At 41.8% G+C, this 24290-nt stretch overlaps 2 protein-coding genes across 4 annotated transcripts in view; both read left to right on the forward strand.

The window, feature by feature from the left end:
- LOC138786794 (zinc finger protein OZF-like) overlaps positions 1–10892 on the forward strand; it is a 57688-nt gene extending 46796 nt beyond the window's left edge. The window contains exons 2-5 of one of the 3 annotated variants that reach the window (XM_069963850.1): positions 397–534; positions 961–1080; positions 1402–1557; positions 9255–10892. In XM_069963850.1, the coding sequence (XP_069819951.1) occupies positions 1527–1557; positions 9255–10246 (1023 nt within the window). In that variant the 5' untranslated portion in view covers positions 397–534; positions 961–1080; positions 1402–1526 and the 3' untranslated portion in view covers positions 10247–10892. The remainder of the gene's footprint in view (positions 1–396; positions 535–960; positions 1081–1401; positions 1558–9254) is intronic. The other 2 variants (XM_069963853.1, XM_069963852.1) reach the window with 2 other exon arrangements.
- The window catches only part of LOC138786645 (zinc finger protein 271-like), a 125795-nt gene that overhangs the window by 45591 nt on the left and 55914 nt on the right, over positions 1–24290 (forward strand). The window lies entirely within an intron of this gene.

The following is a 24290-nucleotide window of genomic DNA, read 5'->3' on the forward strand; positions in this document are numbered from 1 at the left end:
TATCTATATATATATATATATATATATAATGTGGAGTCACCGCAGGGAAGGAGCTGGGAGACAGCAGGTGGATTATTACCCCTTCAGGACCGGGCTGTATTAAGCTTTAAGGACAAAGGGGATAATTTGCTAATTATATATATGGGGCTGCGGTCGTGAATTGTTGCAGATTTTTACTTGCTACATTTTACTTTATAAATCTCATTGAAGGCCAAACGGAGATCATGGTGTGCACGGAGTATTTGGTTGGTACATTTCATATTCTTGCATTGCAGACGGTTCTATAGAGGTGTGAATGTAGCCCAAGGAACATAAAACTTTTCCGTAATGTCTGTAGAAAACTGCATCCTGAGGTTTATATGTGATGTTACATTGTCTCCTCTTCTCTCCCTTCAGATTCCTCCCCTCCAGGATCCTCTGCTGATATCTTCTATATAAGAGACCGACCCATCAACCATGGAGAGAGACAGAGACAAGATGGCCGAGAGGATAATAACCCTCACCCTAGAGATACTCTTCCGGCTTACTGGAGAGGTGAGGGATTCTGGGAGTGATGTCATCATGACATCATTCTTATCTATGGAATAACAGATGGATAGGACTGGAGAGGTGAGGGATTCTGGGAGTGATGTCATCATGACATCATTCTTATCTATGGAATAACAGATGGATAGGACTGGAGAGGTGAGGGATTCTGGGAGTGATGTCATCATGACATCATTCTTATCTATGGAATAACAGATGGATAGGACTGGAGAGGTGAGGGATTCTGGGAGTGATGTCATCATGACATCATTCTTATCTATGGAATAACAGATGGATAGGACTGGAGAGGTGAGGGATTCTGGGAGTGATGTCATCATGACATTCTTATCTATGGAATAACAGATGGATAGGACTGGAGAGGTGAGGGATTCTGGGAATGGATGGAGTGATAGTAATGTGTCTCTCCATACACAGGATTACACAGTAGTGAAGAATTCCTCTGGTGGGCGCTGTGGGGCCCCTGTGTGTGAAGGATGGGATGAAAAGAAGATCTTAGAAGTCACCTACAAGATGGTGGAGCTGCTGAGTGGAGAGGTGAGACTGTGGCTGCTGGGAATGCTGGGACATTATACAGTAACACCACTGGAGGGGTGGGGGGGATGACTGTGTGATCATTGTGTGTGTCAGGTTCCGATAAGGTGTCAGGACGTGGCGGTCTATTTCTCCATGGAGGAGTGGGAGTATGTAGAAGGACACAAGGATCAGTACAAGGATGTGATGCTGGAGGATCAGCAGCCCCTCCCATCAGCAGGTAATAGACAGGACTATATACACACCTCCTCTCTGTATTATCTGGATAGAAAGAATGAATTCAGTCTCTGTATGTGTTCCCTACAAACAATATTAATGTTCCAGAGACAGATGACAGCAGTGATGAGCAGTATAAGGAGGACATCACTACAGGGAAAGATCTGAACTATATTAATGAAACCGACAAAAGGGTAGAAGAAGAGACAGATGTGAGCGATGATGAGCAGTATATGGAGGACACTCCTACAGGTAACCAGCCAGGTGAGTAGTGACGACTAAATGCAGAGAACACTCACAGTTTTCATACTTTATGTTATGTATTCACACATTCTACTAAAATGCAAATCCAATAGGAAGTAAAACGTCACCCTGTTATAGACAACAATCCATTTTCTGACACGATGTCAGGAATGTGCAGCGAGCCTGGTGTGAACTGGGCCTGTTTTTACCTTTTGTTTGACACACCCGCTTTCCTTTTCAGCCTTCTGGCAATGTAGGAGTTAAACTGCTCACTGCTAGCCTCGCTCACTGCAGCTAAGCAGTGTTTTTTAAATGACAGATGCCTCTAACTGTCTGGAACCTTGAGGATGAGAGTGCCGGTCCAATGGGGATCTGGACCGGGCTCTTGATCCTCGTAAATGAAGCCAGACTTTGAGCCTCCTTTTGTTGAGGTGGACGCATCCAAGGTGAGGGTAGGAGCAGTCCTGTCTCAAGGATCAGCATCTCTTACAAACCTCCGACCAATTGCATTCTTCTCTAGGAAGTTCTCCAAGGCGGAATGTAACAGAGTTAATGGATATAAAGATGGCCTTTGATGAATGGAGACACTTCCTAGAGGATGCAAAACATAAAGTGGTGGTACTCACCGATCATAAGAGCTTCATGTATCTAGACAGCGCTAAACGTCTCACACCACGTCAGGCCAGATGGGCCTTGTTTTTTACTCGGTTCAATTTTGAGATCACCTATCGGCCTTGCTCCAGGAATGTTAAAGATGGCGCCTTGTCTCGCAGCTCTGACATCGAGAACACTCCCAAGGACCAGCCTGATACTATTCTGACCCCCGTTGTAGTTGTAGCCATCTTGCAACCGGACCTGGTGACTCAGATCGCTGACTCTCAGTCCCTGGCGCCCCGGAACACTCCGCAATCTGTGTTGTTTGTACCCCCAAATCTTCGCCTCCGGGTCTTGGAGGAGATTCATAGTTCTGTATTGGCTGGTCACCCAGGGGTGGCGGAAACCAAGTACTTGCTCTCGCACCATTTCTGGTGGCCTTCCTGGGCCCGAGATTTCAAGTCCTTTGTTGACGCCTGTGAGACCTGTGTTCGGTCCAAGGTTCCTCGTAGGCCATCTGAGGGCCTCTTACGTCCTCTGCCAGTGCCTACGAGACCTTGGACACACATTTCATTGGATTTTATCACAGACTTGCCCCTGTCCAAGGGGAAAATTGTAATTTGGGTAGTTGATAGATTCTCCAAATATTGTTATCTTATCCCTTTGTGCAAACTTCCTAATGCTCGTACCTTAGCCGCACTGGTTATTAACCACATCTTGTGCCTGCATGGTATTCCAGAAAATATTGTGTCTGATCGAGGTGTTCAGTTTGTTGCTAGGTTCTGGAGAGAATTCTGTGGTCGTTTGGGTATCTCCCTGTCCTTTTCGTCTGCCTTTCACCCGCAGATGAACGTGCAAATGGAGGGGGTTAACCAATCTCTGGAACAGTTTCTGAGATGTTTCATGGCTGATGGCCAAGACAAGTGGAGGGACTTCATATCCCTAGCAGAATTTGTGTTAAACAATTATGAGGAGCGCTTGCTAAAGATGTCAACGTTTTTCTGCAATTATGGTTTTAACCGGAGGTATTTATCTATTCATGCCATCGAGTCAGTTAACTCTTCAGCTGAAGCTATATTTTCTAAACTGTGCACAGTTTGGGCCCAAGCTCACCAGAACCTGGTTACAGCCCATGAGCTATCCCAAAAACATGCAAATAAAAGACGCATACCTGGCCATCAGTATATATTAGTTGAGAAGGTCTGGCTCTCTACTAAGAACCTAAGGTTAAGGGTGCAGTCCGGCAAACTGTCACCCAAGTATATTGATCCGTACACCATTGTGGACATCATTAATCCTGTTACTTTTTAGATTAAAATTGCCTAGTTCATTCCGGGTCCACAATGTATTCCACAAATCTCTGTTGAAAATATATGTTCTAGTTTCTCCATCGACTCCCACTGCTCCCCCTTGTCCAGGGGGAGCTGAAATATGAAGTGGAAAAGATTTAGATTCACGCCCGATACAGGGTTCCATACAGTACCTTGTGCATTGGAAAGCATTCGGCCCGGAGGAAGGTACGTGGGTGTCTGGCAAGGATATGCATGCCCCACGTCTTATTCGTCAATACCATGTAAGAAATCCTTCAAGGCCAGGTCCGTTCAATAAGGGTCCTGAGGCCCCTCATCAGAGGGGGGGGGGGGTACTGTCCGGAATGTGCAGTGAGCCTGGTGTGAACTGGGCCTGTTTTTATCTTTTGTCTGACACACCCACTTTCCTTTTCAGCCTCCTGGCAATGCAGGAGTTACACTGCTCACTGCTAGCCTCGCTCGCTGCAGCTGAGCAGTGTTTTTTAAATGACAGATGCCTCTACCTGTCTGAAAACTTGAGGATGAGAGTGCCGGTCCGATGGGGATCCGGACCGGGCTCTTGATCCTCGTAAATGAAGCCAGACTAAGCAGTGTTTTTTGATTGACAGATTCCTCTACCTGTCTGGAACCTTGAGGATCAGAGTGCCTGTCCAATGGGGATCTGGACCAGGCTCTTGATCCTTGATCCTCATAAATGAAAGCAGAGCCATTCATACCCTGCTGGCAATTAAGTTTCATACCCTGATACCAGCTCCCCCTTTCTACTCCTGCGATCCCCATTCCTAATGACTCTGTTTGCTTGACTCGTTGCCTGACCTCCCGCTTGAACTTTTAAGTATCCTTTTGATCCCTTATTTCGTACTGCGTTGTCCGTTTGGCTCTTACTTGGCTTGTCGACTCTCCTTTGTTGTGTTTCTGTCTTGTTCGGTGTTACACTTATTATGTGTAGGGCACGTCTTCATGGTTGTCCGCGGCCGCCTAGGGCCAACTGAGGCAAGAAGGTAGGGACAGTGGGTGGGTTCAGCCTTAGGGTCCACTGTCTTGTCTTGTCTCTACCTCCCCGTCCTGACACACGATATTTTAATATGGAGCTAAAACAGAATTTAAAAAATCTATATATTTAAAACATATATATATATATATATATATATATATATACAGTATGTATGTGCACTTACACAAGTAGAAAATACAAAATCTCTCTCTGGTGGGATCTAAGCTCAGAACCCAAGTACTGCAAGGCAACAGTGCTAACTACCAAGCCACCATACTGCTAACATGTTTGAAGTAACAGAGTTTATATTTTTCTATTGTATTTCAAATGAAAAAAATCTGGACAAATACCCCCAGTACTGCAAGGGAGCAGTGCTAATCACTGAGCCACCATGCCACCCTACAGACACTTGTAGTATTGAAGGTGTATTATTTTAAAACAACAGCCGTTGTATTGAAATAATGGCAGTTATTTACCGTTATATGGCAGCCATCCACGCAATTTCAACATTGTGTGAACAGAGACTTTCTGGGTTTTCAATCCACTCCTGGTTTTGGTTGCCATGAGGACCTGACATGAGGACCAAATACTGCCTGAAATATACTGTGTGTGAACCCAGCCTTACACTCAACGATTAGTGAACGAATGCGAAATTGCAGTGAACGAGTGTGGAATTAGGGCCCTAGTGCACGGCCTGATATTGAGGAGGAAGTGAGCGCCATCCTGTCAGGTCAGTGCTCGATTCCGCCTTGTTCCCTGCTCGCTGTCTCTGCTATTACAGGCACAGACATCGAGCCCAGGGGGAGGGGAGGTTGCGGGGAGCTGCTGGAGGGGCTGCCTGAACAACCTTTATATCATTTGGGTGGCCCATAGAATCAACATGCTGAAAGATAACAATCAGCTGACATTGTGCACGTCGGCTGATTGTTGCCTTTTAACATGAGCTGTTACCCAAAATAATTGGCCAGGTACAGCCGATAATCGGGGCCCTTAGGGTATGTCCACACTACGGAATCCCAGAGGATCACCTGCCGGCTTCCGCAGCTCACTCCTGCGCGCATCTTCGCTGGTCCCATAAGCTTCATTCTCTGGTTTGGCAGATTCCGCCCTTCGCTCGAAGAATGAGCCCGCTAATTCTTCGGGCAAACAGCAGAATCTGCCAAACCATAGAATGAAGCCTATGGGACCAGCGGAGATGTACAACGGGGGCAATCTGCGGAATCCACCGGAATTCTGTAGTGTGGACATTCCCTCACTGAAAAATATTCGCAATTCTTTCTGCAGTTGCTGGTCCCAATTACAGACAGGGTTACTGATGTGTGAATGGGGCCTAAGGATGCATCCACACATACAGGGTCTTCTGCCGATATCAGTATAACTAAATGCTTCAATCTGCAGCCGATCCTGTATATGTGAATCATTGCATCAAAAAGTATATAAATGTAAAAAATTGTAAAATGTAAAAAATTAGAGTGTCCCTTATTGGCCGTCTAAATAGTTAGGAGGTATGTTATAGGCACCATCGAAGCCAACAGATTCGATAAGACAAATCAAAATATTCTGTACTTTGTAGTGTCATTACTATTGTTATATTATACCTGGGGGTGAGAAAATGTCCGGTCAGAGCAGGTGATAGTGCTGATAGGATGGGGAGAATGTTCCATGGGGTCACATTCCGGTATACTTATCACTTACAATGTTACAGTAAGGGATAGTACACAAAAACACTGAATATATATATATATATATATATATATATATATATATATATATATATATATGGAACATTGTTCAGGTTATTACATAATAATAATAATTTCCCTTACGTCCCATTGGCATCACAACATATGGGGTCTTGTGATGCCAATGGGTCTTAGGGAAAACAAATTAACATAATAATTTTAGCATCCTTTAGGCATTTATAGAATTCCGCTCCATATCCGTCGGGGCCTGGGGCTTTGTTGGCATGTAAGGAGGAAATAGTGCGAGAAATATCATCTAATGAAATGGGAGCATTAAGGTTTTTAAGAGCGTCATCATCCAGTTTAGGAAGATTGAGGGATTCTATAAATTTTCTTCCTTCATCTATGTCTATAGGGTCTGGGGAGTACAAAGACATGTAGTATTTATGTAAAATGGAAGATATAGCTCTTGGATTGGACTGTATCAAACCTGAATGGTCTTTCAAGGCTTTGATATGACTTATTGGGCGTTTACCTTTCGCAAGATTAGCTAGTAGTCTGCCAGACTTATTACCAAATTTATAAAGTTTGGCAAAATAGTGGTCCCTGTACAATGTATTCAGTTTTTCTTGGGCCATTTCAAACTCTTTCTTGGTTATACACCACTTGGTTTTGTTATCTGGAGAGGGGTTAGAAAGAAAATTAGAGTAAGCAATACGGAGATTAGAGGTGAGGGTATTATATGAGCATCTAGCTTTTTTCTTATGATGTGATATATAAGAAATGATCTGTCCCCTAAGGACAGCCTTGGCAGTTTCCCATAATAGAATGGGGTCATTCGCATGTTGGTCGTTATCAGTAAGAAATTGTAACCACCATTGGCGTAGGTGAGTGGTAAAATTTTCGTCTGTGATCAGGGTTGTAGGGAACCTCCATAGAATATCTGTTCCTTTTGGATAAGAGTTTCGAATAATTAAAGTTATGGGTGAGTGATCAGAGATCACCATGTCGTTTATTGAGGAGTCATCAATTAGACGTAGCATCTCGGATGACACCATGAAGTAATCTAATCTCGACCAGGCTAGTTGTGCATGTGAGAAGAAAGTATAGTCCCTATCCTCAGGATGAAGATAGCGCCAGATGTACATATGACTAAGATTCTAGACCTCTTCCATTATTATAACTCTTTTACAGGCTTCAAAATCAATGATTCTAAATGTGAATTATTACCACTGATCCCTCATTTAACTCCATCGACTTCTCCAGGAATATCTATCGTTAAATCTCATATTACTTACTTAGGTATTAAAATTGGTCCCTCTCCTTCCTCTCTGTATACTCTAAACTATAATCCGCTTTTCAAAAAAATTGAACAAGAGCTAATAAGATGGAAAGATTTACCTCTATCCATTTTGGGAAGAATACATCTTATAAAAATGATATCATTTCCTCGATTATTATACCCCATACAAATGATTCCCATTCTCCTTAAACATAAAGATATATCTAAACTTAGGGCTGCATTCACTGCTTTTATATGGAGATCAAAAAAATCCCGAATATCGTATGATACTTTATGCACAACCAAAAACAGAGGAGGAGCTCAGCTACCTGATATCAGGTTATACAATCTGGCATCTATATACAGACATATTAGAGACTGGCTCAATCACACCTCTTACTTTTCTAACTTCTCACTAGAATCCTCCCTTACCCATCCATGGCCTTTATCCGCACTCCTTCATAATACCATCTCTGAATTACCTACTTATTTGAAGCAAAATGTCATTCTTAGAGACACAATAGCGACTTGGAAAGCTGTCAGGAAACTATACAATTTACCCTTCAAACTTTCTAAATATCTTCCCTTGTGGAATTCACCATTATTCCGACCTGGAACTAGAAACCCTGATCATACAATATGGAAAGAAGGGAATATCACTACTTTAGGTCACTTACTTGATTCTGAAGTAGGAATATTTCTTTCCTGGGATCGATTGAGAGAACAATATGACTTGCCCCAAGAACAAGAAGTACAGTATTATAAACTTCTCAAATTAGCAAGCAATAGAGTTCAATCAATAGCCATTGCAGAAAAATCGGGACCGTTTGACCTTCTTTGCTCCAGAACAACCTTACGACTTTCCCTGTCACCAATATACCAAATGCTTTCCTCCATTTCTTTTGACCGTGCCCCCCCGACATTTGTGAAAAAATGGTATGACGACTTACAATGTAATGTATTAGAACAACGATTATTAAATGGAATTAAATTCGTTCACACCGCTACTCCTAACACAAAACTGAGAGAGCTCCACTTCCGACTGTTAAACAAAGCAATATATGCTTTTAATCTCTCTTATACTCAACACCTGGAAGGTTATTTACAACACTGTCCTAAATGTGCTAAATCTAAAGCTGATCTCTTTCCCTGGGTATGGCTGTGTCCCCATGTTCACTTATTTTGGAAATTGATAGAATCTTTTCTAACAAACACTTGGGGCACGTCTTTGCCTTTTGATCCAATCTGTTATTTGTTCCACGACGTGACGGAAGGAGGTGAGGCTCTCTCAGCCACAAAGACTATTCCTCCCGGAGTTCACCTTACTCTATTGTTAGCTCTTAAATGCCTATTAAATCATTGGCTCAAGTCTACATCCCCTACAATACCAGAGTTGGTTGATAATCTCAAAGAAACACTTCATTGGGAAATGATTGATACCCTACGTAGTAATGAAAAGTTTACGATTTCTTTCATGAAAAAATGGAAACTTTTTATAGTGAATGTTCTGTCTACAGAAGAAAGAAACTCTGTTATGCAACAATTTTCCAATACAACTTGGTATCACAAAACAATGGTTGCAGGTACCCTGGGAGTACTTACCTGTACTTGATATAAAGCATAGTATGATACAATATTACTTCAATTGTATGTTAGAGCAATAATTGGTTGCTTTGTCTGTTTTAATGATTTGTTATATTTATTTATATAATTTTATATAAGTCTACTGACTTATCATAGTTTATCTATTTTATGATTGTTCTTATCACTTTGTATTTATGTATAACTTCAATAAAATATTGTAAATAACAGTAAAAAAAAAAAAATAATAATAATAATATGTATTTTATTCTTAGATAATTGTACCAGGAGATCGAAGAGACATCAGATATCTCCAGATATTTCAGCAGATGATGAGATCTCACAAGATGAAGATGAAGAACATTCTATTACCCCAGTTAAACCCTCAGCCCATAACAGCAAATATATGTCATCTGATTTTTTTATACAAATCCCGACAAATACTTCATCGCAGATTGTTAAGCTAAATGAAATTCAGAAATTAGATCCTACTAAACATCAAAAAAATCGCGTAGTAGAAAAGCCATTTTCATGCCAAGAATGTGGGAAAAGTTTTGATCGTTTTTCAGCGCTTGTCGAACACTCCAGAATTCACACAGGGGAGAAGCCGTTTTCATGCAAAAAATGCGGAAAAAGTTTTGCTATGAAATCAAGACTTAACGCCCATCAAAGAATTCACACAGTGAAGCCATTTACATGCCTGGGATGTGGGAGATGTTTTACTCATAAATCACGTCTCAATGAACATCTAGAAAAATGCCTAAAGGAAAAAGCATTTCCATGCCAAAAATGTTGGAAGAGTTTTAATAGGAACTGCGAACTTGTTGAACACGAGAGAACTCACACAGGGGAGAAGCCGTTTCCATGTCCAAAATGCGGAAAGTGCTTTATTTCCAACGCAGCTCTTAACAAACATAAAAAAATTCACAAAGAGAAGCCATTTTTATGTCCGGAATGTGGGAAAAGTTTTAATTCTAAATCAGCTTTTATTAAACATCTAAACACTCATCCAGGTGTACAGCAATTTCAATGCTCAAAATGTGATAAATCTTTTCCTGTTCAATCATTTCTGGTTGAACATGAAAGAGTTCACAAAGCAGATCCATTTATATGCCAAGAATGTGGAAGGAATCTGGATAGTTTTTCAGCTCTTGTCGCACATTTCCGAATTCACACAGGAGAGAAGCCATATAAATGCGTAGAATGTGGAAAGTCTTATTCTCAGAAAATTTCTCTTATCTCACATCAGAAAAATTTTCATGACTAGATTGTGGAAAAAGATTTTATCCATGACTGACAAATCTTCTTAAAGGGACACTTCCAGAGGTAATTTATCTCAATAGTCAGTTATAGTAATAGTAGTAATTCAAGTTCCTCCTTCTTTATTATCATAGGCTGATAAGCAACATAAAAGTTACCGACCAAATGATCAGCACGAAAAGGCTCAAATAGGGAAGAAGCCCATTTCATGCTCAGAATTTGAGAAATATTTCAACTGTAAAATGTAATTTTGTAAGACATCAGAGAGCTCAAGTCACTTGCATAAGAGAAAAACCATTTCAATGCTCAGAATGTGCGAAATGTTTTTATGCATCTTGTTGAACAGCTGAGAATTCACACAGAGAGAGTGTCATTTTCATGCCATGAATGTGGGAAGTGGTTCAGTTAGAAAACACGTCTTGTTGGACATCAGAAAATTCATATTGTGGAGAAGTCATTAGCATGTGAATTTTTTCTTTTCCTGCAAACTCAACCCTTGATAAACATCTGAGAATTCACACAGGGGTGGAGCCATTTTCATGCCAAGAATGTTGGAAATGTCTCGATCAGCAAATGTATTTTGTAAAATGAAAACTATTTCATCTGTTCACATTTTACTGATGATTTAACTGTCTTAAAACGATACTTGTGGACCACAACCTATAGTTGCATTGTGGTCCCGGCAAGAAGGGGTGGGGACGTGGCAGCCCCCGGCTGTTTATAGTAGCTGTGGGCTGCTGCTAGTAGCCAGCATGTAGTGATCCTCCGTGCAGGCTACCTAACCATGTAAATGGCGGGATTGGGAGCCAATCCTTTATACTTAAAAGGCACAGGACCTGTTCTTTGTCCCGATGTGGTCCCTAGTTTGGTGATTGCTTCAGGCTACCTTCAGCAGATCCCATGGATCAATGCCGTACATATGTACAGCATTGATCCCTATGAGTAGTCATGGTATTGTTTATAGAAGTCTTCCTGGGAAACTATAAAACATAAAAAAAAAAAAAAAAAAAAGTTTCATATATATATATATATATATATATATATATATATATATATATATATCCATCCTTTAATAAAATTCAAATCACCCCTTTTTCCCATTGTTTAAATAAAAAGTATTTTAAAAAAATCCTATTAGCTATCGTCGCATGCGGAATCCCCCTAACTATTAAATTAACACATTCCTGATCACGCACGGTAATCAGCATAAGTGCAGCCAAAAAAAAAAAAAAATGCAACGGTGCAAGATTGCAGATTTTTCATCGCATCCCAGAAAAATGTATTAATAAAGTGATCAAAAGGTCGCATATAAGCAAGTGTGGTACCAATGAAATCTATAGATCTTGGAGCAAAAAAATGACACCTCACATAGCCCCTATAGTCGAAAAATGTTAAGTCTTATACAGTAAGCATCAGAATAGAGCAGTTTGAAGTATATTCATGTTTTTATTTTTGAAAAGAAGTAAATAGAAGTAGATTAGCGCGAGTGGGATATCAGTGATCATATATTAGCGGGAGTGTTGTCAAATATGTATAACAGTAGTATGAATTGTGTGTGTGTGTGGTTCACTCGTAGAATTTTATGTAGGTGTTTGCATCCCCCCCCATTGTATCCTCAACAGGAAGACACATGCAGATGATGGTATCTGTTGGCAGCAAACCCTCTAGCCCAGGAGGTAGCTGATCAGAGGATGATGCCTCCTCCTATACTATACTAATTACCCCACACAGAGGTGGAGGAGTGTGGACACAGGTGACACTGCTGTACTAACCAGCCTGGAGTCACCTGCCTCCCCCATGTTGTGCAAACCCACAGTGAACACAATAAAAAATTATCATACTTCAAAGCTATCATGGTCATAATTTGTGTTGTATTTTAATCTCTATGTATAATTTTGCATATTTTAAATTGCCCCTTCTTTGACATCAAACAACGTCCGATTATTCGGACATCGGAAACCCAAGAATGGTTTATCGGGGCCAATTACTAATATTTCATGTTCATGTTTGGTATTGGTACGTTGGGGAAAATATGAGCGGAAACCTGGCAGGTAGATAATTCATCTATGGGGTACCAAGAAAATATTATGGCGTAAAGTGTGAATGGACAGTTTGTATATTAATGTAATTAGCCAGACGCCGATCACCTGACTAGGAGAGAGTGGAAGGAGGTGTGGCTAAGACTGGTTAAAAATGAGGTGTAAGTCTTTGGGGGATCCATACTTTGCTTGGAGAGGTTGGCCGTGTTTCTCTACTGTGCCCCACAGCTGGGATATTATTCTCTTTATCCTTTTTCTTTTATAACTGATTGGATTGTTTGCATGTATTTTTTGTAATCTTTTTGTTTTTTTTCTGACAATTATCTTTCTTTCTTATAGTCTTATAGAATATTAGAATATATAGAATATATATTGGGATTAGTTTGGGGTTGTGGATATAGTCAGTGTCGGACTGGGGTACCTTGGGCCCACCAGGGAAACTGACTCTAGGGGCCCACCCTACATAGACGGATTTAACCAGTGACAAACCTTTTATGTTAGTACAGCGACTTTAAGCGAGAGTGAGGCCTAATGTCCACCATGAAAGGCATAGAGTGGTCATTAAAACATTGTCAGACTGACATGTTAAAAGGTTTGATCAGCCAGGGTTTCAGTGCTGAGACCCCCAACAATGGCTGGATCATTGCTCACCTGTCATATTGCAAGTGACGGGTTCAGCACCTATTGCAGTTGATAGGTTTCATTATAATGTATAGAGCCCATTACTTACAACATAACAGACTGACTAATGATCCAGCCATCAGCACAGTATATACTATGAGATCAGTCATAACTGGTAACACTATATACAGCATGAGACCAGTGATAAGCGGTAACACAATATGTACAGTATACACCATTAGATCAGTGATAACCAGTAACAATATGTACAGTATACACCATGAGATAAGTGATAAGCGGTAACACTATATACAATATACACCAATAGATCAGTGATAACCAGTAACAATATGTACAGTATAGACCATGAGACCAGTGATAACCGGTAACATTTTATACAGTATACACCATGAGATAAGCGATAACAGGGGGATATATACAGGGCTGGAAGGAGGAGATATATACAAGGCTGGGAGAGAGGGGATATATACAGGGCTGGAGGAGAGGGGGATATATACAGGTTTGGGGGAAGAGGGTATATACAGGGCTGGAGGGAGGGGGATACACAGGGCTGTAGGGAGGGAATGTATACAGGGCTGGGGGGAGAGGGTATATAAAGAGCTGGAGGGAGGGGGGATATATACAGGGCTGGGGAGAGGGGATATATACAGGGCTGGGGGGAGAGGGAATATATACAGGGCTGGGGGGAGAGGATATATACAGGGCTGGGGGGAGAGGATATATACAGGGCTGGAGGGAGGGAATGTATACAGGGCTTGGGGAGAGGTTATATACAGGGCTGGAGGGAGGGGGATATATATACAGGGCTGGGGGGGGAAAGGGGATATATACAGCGCTGGAGGGAGGGGGGACATATACAGGGCTGGAGGGAGGGAATATATACAGGGCTGGGGGGGAGAGGGGATATATACAGGGCTGGAGGGAGGGGGAATATATACATAGCTGGAGGGAGGGGGATACACACAGGGCTGGGGGATGAGATATATACAGGGCTGGAGGGAGGGGGATGTATACAGGGCTGGGGGAGAGGGTTACTGCAGCAAGTCAGTATTTGCAGTGTTGACCCTTTTTCTTCAGGACCTCTGCAATTCTCCCCGGCTGCTCTCAATCAACTTCTGAACCAAATCCTGACTGATAGCCGTCCATTCTTGCACAATCAATGCTTGCATTTTGTCAGAATTTGTTGGTTTTTGTTTGTCCATCCGTCTCTTGATGATTGACCACAAGTTCTCAATGGGATTAAGATCTGGGGAGTTTCCAGGCCATGGACCCAAAATCTCTATGTTTTGTTCCCTGAGCCATTTAGTTATGACCTTTGCTTTATGGCAAGGTGCTCCATCATGCTGGAAAAGGCATTGTTGATCACTAAACTGCTCTTGGACGGTTGGGAGAAGTTGCTCTTGGAGGACATTCTGGTACCATTCTTTATTCATGGCTGTGTTTTTAGGCAAGACTGTGAGAGAGCTAATTCCCTTGGCTGAGAAGCAACCCCACACATGAATGATTTCAGGATGCTTTACAGTTGGCATGAGACAAGACTGGTGGTAGCCCTCACCTCGTCTTCTCCCAATACGCTGTTTTTCAGATGTCCCAAACAATCGGAAAGGGGATTCATCAGAGACAATTACTTTCCCCCAGTCCTCAGCAGTCCACTCCCTGTACCTTTCCCCCAGTCCTCAGCAGTCCACTCCCTGGACCTTTTGCAGAATATCAGTCTGTCCCTGAGGTTTTTTCTGGAGAGAAGTGGCTTCTTTGTTGCCCTCCTTGAGACCAGGCCTTGCTCCAAGACTCTCCGCCTCACACGGCACAGTGCAGATGCACTCACACCTGCCTGCTGCCATTACTGAGCAAGCTCTGCACTGCTGGTTGCCCGATCCCGCAGCTGAAACACTTTTAAGAGATGTCCTGGCACTTGCTGATCTTTCTTGGGTGCCCTGGAGCCTTTTTGGCAACGATGGAACCTCTCTCCTTGAAGTTCTTGATGATGTGATAAACTGTTGACTGAGGTGCAATCTTACTAGCTGCGATACTCCATCGCAAACAGAAGAGAAACAATGATGCCAAACACCAGCCTCCTTTTAAAGTGTCCAGTGGTGTCATTCTTACTTAATCATGACAGATTGATCTTCAGCCCCGTCCTCATCAACACCCACACCTGTGTTAATGAAGCAATCACTGAAACGATGTTAGCTGGTCCTTGTAAGGCTGGGCTGCAATGATGTTGAAATGTGTTTTGGGGGATAAAGTTCATTTTCTAGGCAAATATTGACTTTGCAAGTAATTGCTGTTAAGCTGATCCCTCTGTATAACATTCTGGAGTATATGCAAATTGCCATTTTAAAAACTGAAGCAGTAGACTTTGTAAAAATTAATATTCGTATCATTCTCAAAACTTTTGGCCATGACTGTACTGGGACATTACATATATACAGCTCAGCTACATGCACATTACACACATACAGCTCAGCTACATGTACATTACACATATATACAGCTCAGCTACATGTACATTACACATATATACAGCTCAGCTACATGTACATTACACATATACAGCTCAGCTACATGTACATTACACATATACAGCTCAGCTACATGTACATTACACATATACAGCCCAGCTACATGCACATTACACATATACAGCTCAGCTACATGCACATTACACACATACAGCTCAGCTACATGTACATTACACACATATACAGCTCAGCTACATGTACATTACACATATACAGCCCAGCTACATGCACATTACACATATACAGCTCAGCTACATGTACATTACACACATACAGCTCAGCTACATGTACATTACACATATACAGCTCAGCTACATGTACATTACACATATACAGCTCAGCTACATGTACATTACACACATATACAGCTCGGCTACATGTACATTACACACATACAGCTCAGCTACATGTACATTACACACATATACAGCTCAGCTACATGTACATTACACACATACAGCTCAGCTACATGTACATTGCACACATACAGCTCAGCTACATGTACATTACACACATATACAGCTCAGCTACATGTACATTACACACATACAGCTCAGCTACATGTACATTACACACATATACAGCTCGGCTACATGTACATTACACACATACAGCTCAGCTACATGTACATTACACACATATACAGCTCAGCTACATGTACATTACACACATACAGCTCAGCTACATGTACATTGCACACATACAGCTCAGCTACATGTACATTACACACATATACAGCTCAGCTACATGTACATTACACACATACAGCTCAGCTACATGTACATTACACACATATACAGCTCGGCTACATGTACATTACACACATACAGCTCAGCTACATGTACATTACACACATATACAGCTCAGCTACATGTACATTATGTGGTGACCAGGGGATGCTAGGTGGTGTGTAGCTGGGCTAGATGCTGGTGCTCCTGAGGCACTTGTCACGGTGGAGTTGTATGCACCCACCCCTGGATACACCAACAAAACACTTTTTATATGGGTGTAGGTGTGAAGGAAATCAGAGTCAGGGTTGAATTAAAACAGGAAATTAATTTTACTGTAATCCCTTGAATGCAGTAGAGTAGTAAGTCTTTTCTTTCAATAAAGGTGCAATACATATATATAATCCAATCCCTGAGCTGTGTATCTTTAGATTTGGACACAGCTTCTCGCTGGAGGAATACTTACATACTTTAATTGGAAAGTCTTTGAATATTGTAGAGTACCTACACCCATGGGTATAAATCTTCCATCTGTTTGCTGTCTATGGGCACCTACTGACATAGAGCAGGAACGTAGGTCCCCAGTTATGGGTGAAGCTAGCCGTTGGGGGGGACCCCTAGGGAAACCTAGCGAATTGCAGTGGAGTCTTTGCTTTATCTTCTTACCTAGTCACTGACTAGTCATCCGGCATTGGTTGTCAGGAGAGAGAACATAGCATCCGCCCAGCATAAGTAGAGACGGTCCCTTCAGTCTTTTTTCACCTTAGCCGGCCTCTAGCCAAACATGGCTAAGATGAGGTTACTTGGAAAGAAATAACACACTCCTTGGTTTGGGGTCTTGAGCTGGGGAGCCATGACAGCAGCTCCCTCACAGAAATCCTCTCAGAACTCCCTCAGGGAATGAACTCTTCCCTGATTGGGCAGAACACAACAGAAAATCTTTGATACTGGACAGTGATTGGCCAGATCACTTAAGGCACCCAGTACTCTGATTGGTTAGGGGAATATCCCCCCACAAATAAATTACAGTTGATGGGTTAACCCTTTGCATCAGCTGTGCAAACAATACATGCAATATAGTGACATCTAGTGGCATAACCTAAGTAGTGCAAGCAGAAATAGAAATCATTGGTATTAATAGGAAATACAGGCAGAGGGCAGATGCCATTCACCCAGAGTGTCCTATACAAAGATACTTGACTATAGGTGGGCAAGAAAACACAGCAGCCACACCTACTCTGGGACACTGCAATTACATATATACGGCTCAGCTACATGTACATTACATATATACATCTCTACTGTGTACACATACAGCTCAGCTACATGTACATTACACATATACAGCTCTACTATGTACACATACAGCTCAGCTACATGTACATTACACACATACAGCTCAGCTACATGTACATTACACATATACAGCTCAGCTACATGTACATTACACACACATATACAGCTCAGCTACATGTACATTACACACATACAGCTCAGCTACATGTACATTACACATATACAGCTCAGCTACATGTACATTACACACATACAGCTCAGCTACATGTACATTACACACATACAGCTCAGCTACATGTACATTACACATATACAGCTCAGCTACATGTACATTACACATATACAGCTCAGCTACATGTACATTACACACATACAGCTCAGCTACATGTACATTACACATATACAGCTCAGCTACATGTACATTACACATATATACAGCTCAGCTACATGTACATTACACATATACAGCTCAGCTACATGTACATTACACACATATACAGCTCAGCTACATGTACATTACACATATACAGCTCAGCTACATGTACATTACACACACATACAGCTCAGCTACATGTACATTACACACATACAGCTCAGCTACATGTACATTACACATATACAGCTCGGCTACATGTACATTACACACATACAGCTCTAGGCTAGGTTCACACTATGTATCTGTGCGGCTGTATTTCGGGCGGTAAATCATCGGCCGGATTTTTCCGGTTCATGCGTACGCTGGAAAGTATACGATATACGGCTTCAGAGTGCACACTATGTATGAATCTACGGCCCTATCGTAAACGGACCCGTAAAAAATGAACAAGACCATTGCTGGAAATGTGCAAATTCACGGCCGTGGATTGACAGGCGGTCCGTACGGAGTACTTCAAAAATAGCCGGCAATAATGCCGAATGCCGATGCCTCTAATAGTTAATATATTAAAATAATAAAACACATTTTCTTTGTAATAAAGTCCCTTTCATTGGTCAATAATTTAATTCTAACGAATCCATCATTGTGCAATTAAATATACTGTTAAAATAAATATATATATAAATAAATGTATATTTATATATATATTTATTTTTTGACAGTATATTTAATTGCACAATGATGGATTCGTTTAAATTAAATTATTGAACAACGAAACTGATTTTATTACAACAAAAATGTGTTTTATTAATTAAATATTAATTAGTACAGGAAGCTCCATAAGCCGTTAATTCATATTGCCGGCAATAGAGCTTTCTGTACTAATCATCACTTTACTTTAATGAAAACATCAAATGTTTCTTCTAATTATGTTCTCACAATAGCATTATTAGAAGAAACATTTAGAATTATATGTGCGCTCAGCTGATTGGCTGATCAGCTGAGCGCACATATAATGAACCGGTCCGCAGCACAGTGACTTCATTGTGCTGCGGACCAGCGAAGAGGACACATCGGGGTGAGTATAGAGCTCTCCCCACCCCCTCCCCAGCACTGCACCCATCCCAGCAAGGAAGGGGGGTCACTTAACCCCTTCCTTGCTGGGATGGGTGCAGTCTGACATCAGTCTGGCCCCCAAGGGGTTAAGGGGGATGCAATACATCCTCCCTTAACCCCTTGGGGGTCAGACTGTAAGCAGCGATCTGTAAAGATGCTGCATACTGTAAGGTGCACAACACCGCTCACAATGATGGGTGTTGTGCTCCTGTTTGTGTGTTTTTTGTGTGTTTCTCCCTTTTTATTTTTCAGATATCGGTATCCTGTGGATTACGTCGGATTCCATGGACTACGTCGATGACCAGCGGTTGTTTGGTGTTTTTTTTTTATAAAATGGTCAATGAGGGGTGTTTTTATTTGAATAAAAAAAATTTTTCACTTGTGTGTTGTCTTTATTTCTTTACTTTATAGACTTAGTAGTGGAAGCCGTCTAATAGACGGAATCCATTACTAAGTTGGGGCCTAGTGTTAGCCGCTATAAAATGGCTAACACTAACCCCCCATTATTACCCCAGTACCCAATGCCACCAGGGGTAATGGGAAGAGCCGGGTGCCAGTGGTCCCGGAGCGTCAAAATTGGCGCTCCTGGACCGGGCGGCAGCAGGCTGGTAAGATTTAGGCTGGGGAGGGCCTAAACCAATGGCTCTTCCCACCCTGGTGTTACCAGGCTGCTGTCGCTTGGTTTTTTACCCAGCTGGTTATAAAAATAGGGGGGACCCTATGCGTTTTTTTTAATTATTTATTTAAAAAAAAAAAAACGCATAGGGTCCCCCCTATTTTTATAACCAGCCGGATTAAAAACCAAACGACAGCAGCCTGGTAACATCAGGGTGGGAAGAGCCATTGGTTTAGGCCCTCCCCAGCCTAAATCTTACCAGCCTGCTGCCGCCCGGTCCAGGAGCGCCAATTTTGACGCTCCGGGACCACTGGCACCCGGCTCTTCCCAGTACCCCTGGTGGCATTGGGAACTGGGGTAATAATAGGGGGTTAGTGTTAGCCATTTTATACCAGCTAACACTAGGCCCCAACTTAGTAATGGATTCCGTCTATTAGACGGCTTCCACTACTAAGTCTATAAAGTAAAGAAATAAAGACAAGACACAAGTGAAATTTTTTTTTATTCAAATAAAAACACCCCCACACCCCTCATTGACCATTTTATAAAAAAAAAAAAAACACCAAACAACCGCTGGTCATCGACGTAGTCCACGGAATCCGACGTAATCCACAGGATACCGATATCTGAAAAACAAAAAGGGAGAAACACACAAACAGGAGCACAACACCCATCATTGTGAGCGGTGTTGTGCTCCTTACAGTATGCAGCATCTTTACAGATCGCTGCTTACAGTCTGACCCCCAAGGGGTTAAGGGAGGATGTATTGCATCCCCCTTAACCCCTTGGGGGCCAGACTGATGTCAGACTGCACCCATCCCAGCAAGGAAGGGGTTAAGTGACCCCCCTTCCTTGCTGGGAGGGGTGCAGTGCTGGGGAGGGGGTGGGGAGAGCTCTATACTCACCCCGATGTGTCCTCTTCGCTGGTCCGCAGCACAATGAAGTCACTGTGCTGCGGACCGGCTCTTTATATGTGCGCTGAGCCGATCAGCCAATCAGCTGAGCGCACATATAATTCTAAATGTTTCTTCTAATAATGCTATTGTGATAACATAATTAGAAGAAACATTTGATGTTTTCATTAAAGTAAAGTGATGATTAGTACAGAAAGCTCTATTGCCGGCAATATGAATTAATGGCTTATGGAGCTTCCTGTACTAATTAATATTTAATTAATAAAACACATTTTCTTTGTAATAAAATCAGTTTCGTTGTTCAATTATTTAATTTAAACGAATCCATCATTGTGCAATTAAATATACTGTCAAAAAATAAATATATATATAAATATACATTTATTTATATATATATATATATTTTAACAGTATATTTAATTGCAAAATGATGGAATCGTTTAAATTTAATTATTGAACAACGAAAGGGACTTTATTACAACGAAAATATGTTTTATTAATTCAATATATTAACCATGAGAGGCATCGGCATACTGCAGAGGATCGCAAACCCCGGTAATAGCAATTCATGTAAACTGTTTCCCTGCTTTCCCAGATGCATCCAGAGGTGTTTCCATCACTTTCTTAACATTTTATTTGTTATTTTTAGTTGAACCAGATTTCCAAGTAAATGACCGTATGTTTTCAGCCGCATGTCTATTTTTTCCCACGGCCGTAATTTTAGCCGCACTTTTCCAGCCGCATAAAAAATACAGCCGCACACATACATAGTGTGAACATAGCCCTACTGTGTACACATACAGCTCAGCTACATGTACAATACACATATACAGCTCAGCTACATGTACGTTACACATATACAGCTCAGCTACATGTACATTACACATATACAGCTCAGCTACATGTACATTACACACATACAGCTCAGCTACATGTACATTACACACATACAGCTCAGCTACATGTACGTTACACATATACAGCTCAGCTACATGTACATTATATATATACAGCTCAGCTACATGTACATTACACACATATACAGCTCAGCTACATGTACAGTACACATATACAGCTCAGCTACATGTACATTACACACACATACAGCTCAGCTACATGTACATTACACACATACAGCTCAACTACATGTACATTACACATATACAGCTCAGCTACATGTACATTACACACATATACAGCTCAGCTACATGTACATTACACACATATACAGCTCAGCTACATGTACATTACACACATATACAGCTCAGCTACATGTACATTACACACATACAGCTCAGCTACATGTACATTACACACATACAGCTCAGCTACATGTACATTACACATATACAGCTCAGCTACATGTACATTACACATATACAGCTCAGCTACATTACACACATATACAGCTCAGCTACATGTACATTACACATATACAGCTCAGCTACATGTACAGTACACACATACAGCTCAGCTACATGTACATTACACACATACAGCTCAGCTACATGTACATTACACATATACAGCTCAGCTACATGTACATTAGACACATACAGCTCAGCTACATGTACATTAGACACATACAGCTCAGCTACATGTACATTACACACATATACAGCTCAGCTACATGTACATTACACATATACAGCTCAGCTACATGTACATTACACATACAGCTCAGCTACATGTACATTACACACATATACAGCTCAGCTACATGTACATTACACACATACAGCTCAGCTACATGTACATTACACATATACAGCTCAGCTACATGTACATTACACATATACAGCTCAGGTACATGTACATTACACACATATACAGCTCAGCTACATGTACATTACACACATATACAGCTCAGCTACATGTACATTACACACATACAGCTCAGCTACATGTACATTACACACATATACAGCTCAGCTACATGTACATTACACATATACAGCTCAGCTACATGTACATTACACACATACAGCTCAGCTACATGTACATTACACATATACAGCTCAGCTACATGTACATTACACATATACAGCTCAGCTACATGTACATTACACACATATACAGCTCAGCTACATGTACATTACACACATACAGCTCAGCTACATGTACATTACACACATATACAGCTCAGCTACATGTACATTACACACATACAGCTCAGCTACATGTACATTACACATATACAGCTCAGCTACATGTACATTACACACATACAGCTCAGCTACATGTACATTACACATATACAGCTCAGCTACATGTACATTACACACAGGGCTCTGCTGCAGGCATATATAACACACACATACACAGCTCTGCTCCACACACATCACACACACACAGCTCTGCTGCATACACATCACTTCAGCTCATCCAGCACAGCAGAGTCCTGCACACACTGAGCAGCAGCCCCTGATCATGTGACGACTCCTCCTCCATGTGACTGATCACATGACGGTGACATCATGGCAGGTCCTGGAAGCACAGGGGAAGTGGGGGACAGCAGGATTATCACGTCATGGAGGGGCTGGGTTTACTCCCACTAAGGGTGGGTCGGCCGCCTGCAGTGCTTCAGCCTGGGCCTGGTGGTACAGTCACTTTAAAACCTTTAGGCCATTGTAAGTGTATAACACAGTCTATGGCACATCCGGCAGGTCTGTACAATGTTCGATTTAGAAGCGTACTGCAGAGCCGCAAGAGTTTTTAAATGGCATATTTCTATGTGTTTGGCAAGGGGTTAAGGGGGAGAATTTGTTAGTCATATATGAGGGGCTGTGTTTGTGAATTGTTGCAGATTTTTGCTTCATTTTTCAAAGTTTGCTACTTTTTGTCTCCACAAAAGGTGAACTGAGAACCTCATGTGATGTCACATTGTCTCCTCCTCTCCCCTCCAGGATCCTCTGCTGATATCTTCTATATAAGAGACCGACCCATCAACCATGGAGAGAGACAGAGACAAGATGGCCGAGAGGATAATAACCCTCACCCTACACATACTCTTCCTGCTTACTGGGGAGGTGAGGGATTCTGGGAGTGATGTCATCATGACATCATTCTTATCTATGGAATAACAGATGGATAGGACTGGAGAGGTGAGGGATTCTGGGAGTGATGTCATCATGACCTCATTCTTATCTATGGAATAACAGATGGATAGGACTGGAGAGGTGAGGGATTCTGGGAGTGATGTCATCATGACATCATTCTTATCTATGGAATAACAGATGGATAGGACTGGAGAGGTGAGGGATTCTGGGAGTGATGTCATCATGACATCATTCTTATCTATGGAATAACAGATGGATAGGACTGGAGAGGTGAGGGATTCTGGGAATGATGTCATCATGACATCATTCTTATCTATGGAATAACAGATGGATAGGACTGGAGGTGAGGGATTCTGGGAATGGATGGAGTGATAGTAATGTGTCTCTCCATACACAGGATTACACAGTAGTGAAGAAGTCCTCTAGTGGGCGCTGTGGGGCCCCTGGGTGTGAAGGATGGGGAAGAACCCTGAGCCCAATCCCGGGGCCCCTGATACATGAGGAAATGGAGGAAGAGAAGATCCTAGAAGTCACCAACAAGATGGTGGAGCTGCTGAGTGGAGAGGTGAGACTGTGGCTGCTGGGACATTATACAGTAACACCACTGGAGGGGTGGGGGGGATGACTGTGTGATCATTGTGTGTGTCAGGTTCCTATAAGGTGTCAGGACGTGGCGGTCTATTTCTCCATGGAGGAGTGGGAGTATGTAGAAGGACACAAGGATCAGTACAAGGATGTGATGC

Source organism: Dendropsophus ebraccatus, chromosome 3 (assembly GCF_027789765.1).
Source record: "Dendropsophus ebraccatus isolate aDenEbr1 chromosome 3, aDenEbr1.pat, whole genome shotgun sequence".
Lineage (NCBI taxonomy): Eukaryota > Metazoa > Chordata > Amphibia > Anura > Hylidae > Dendropsophus > Dendropsophus ebraccatus.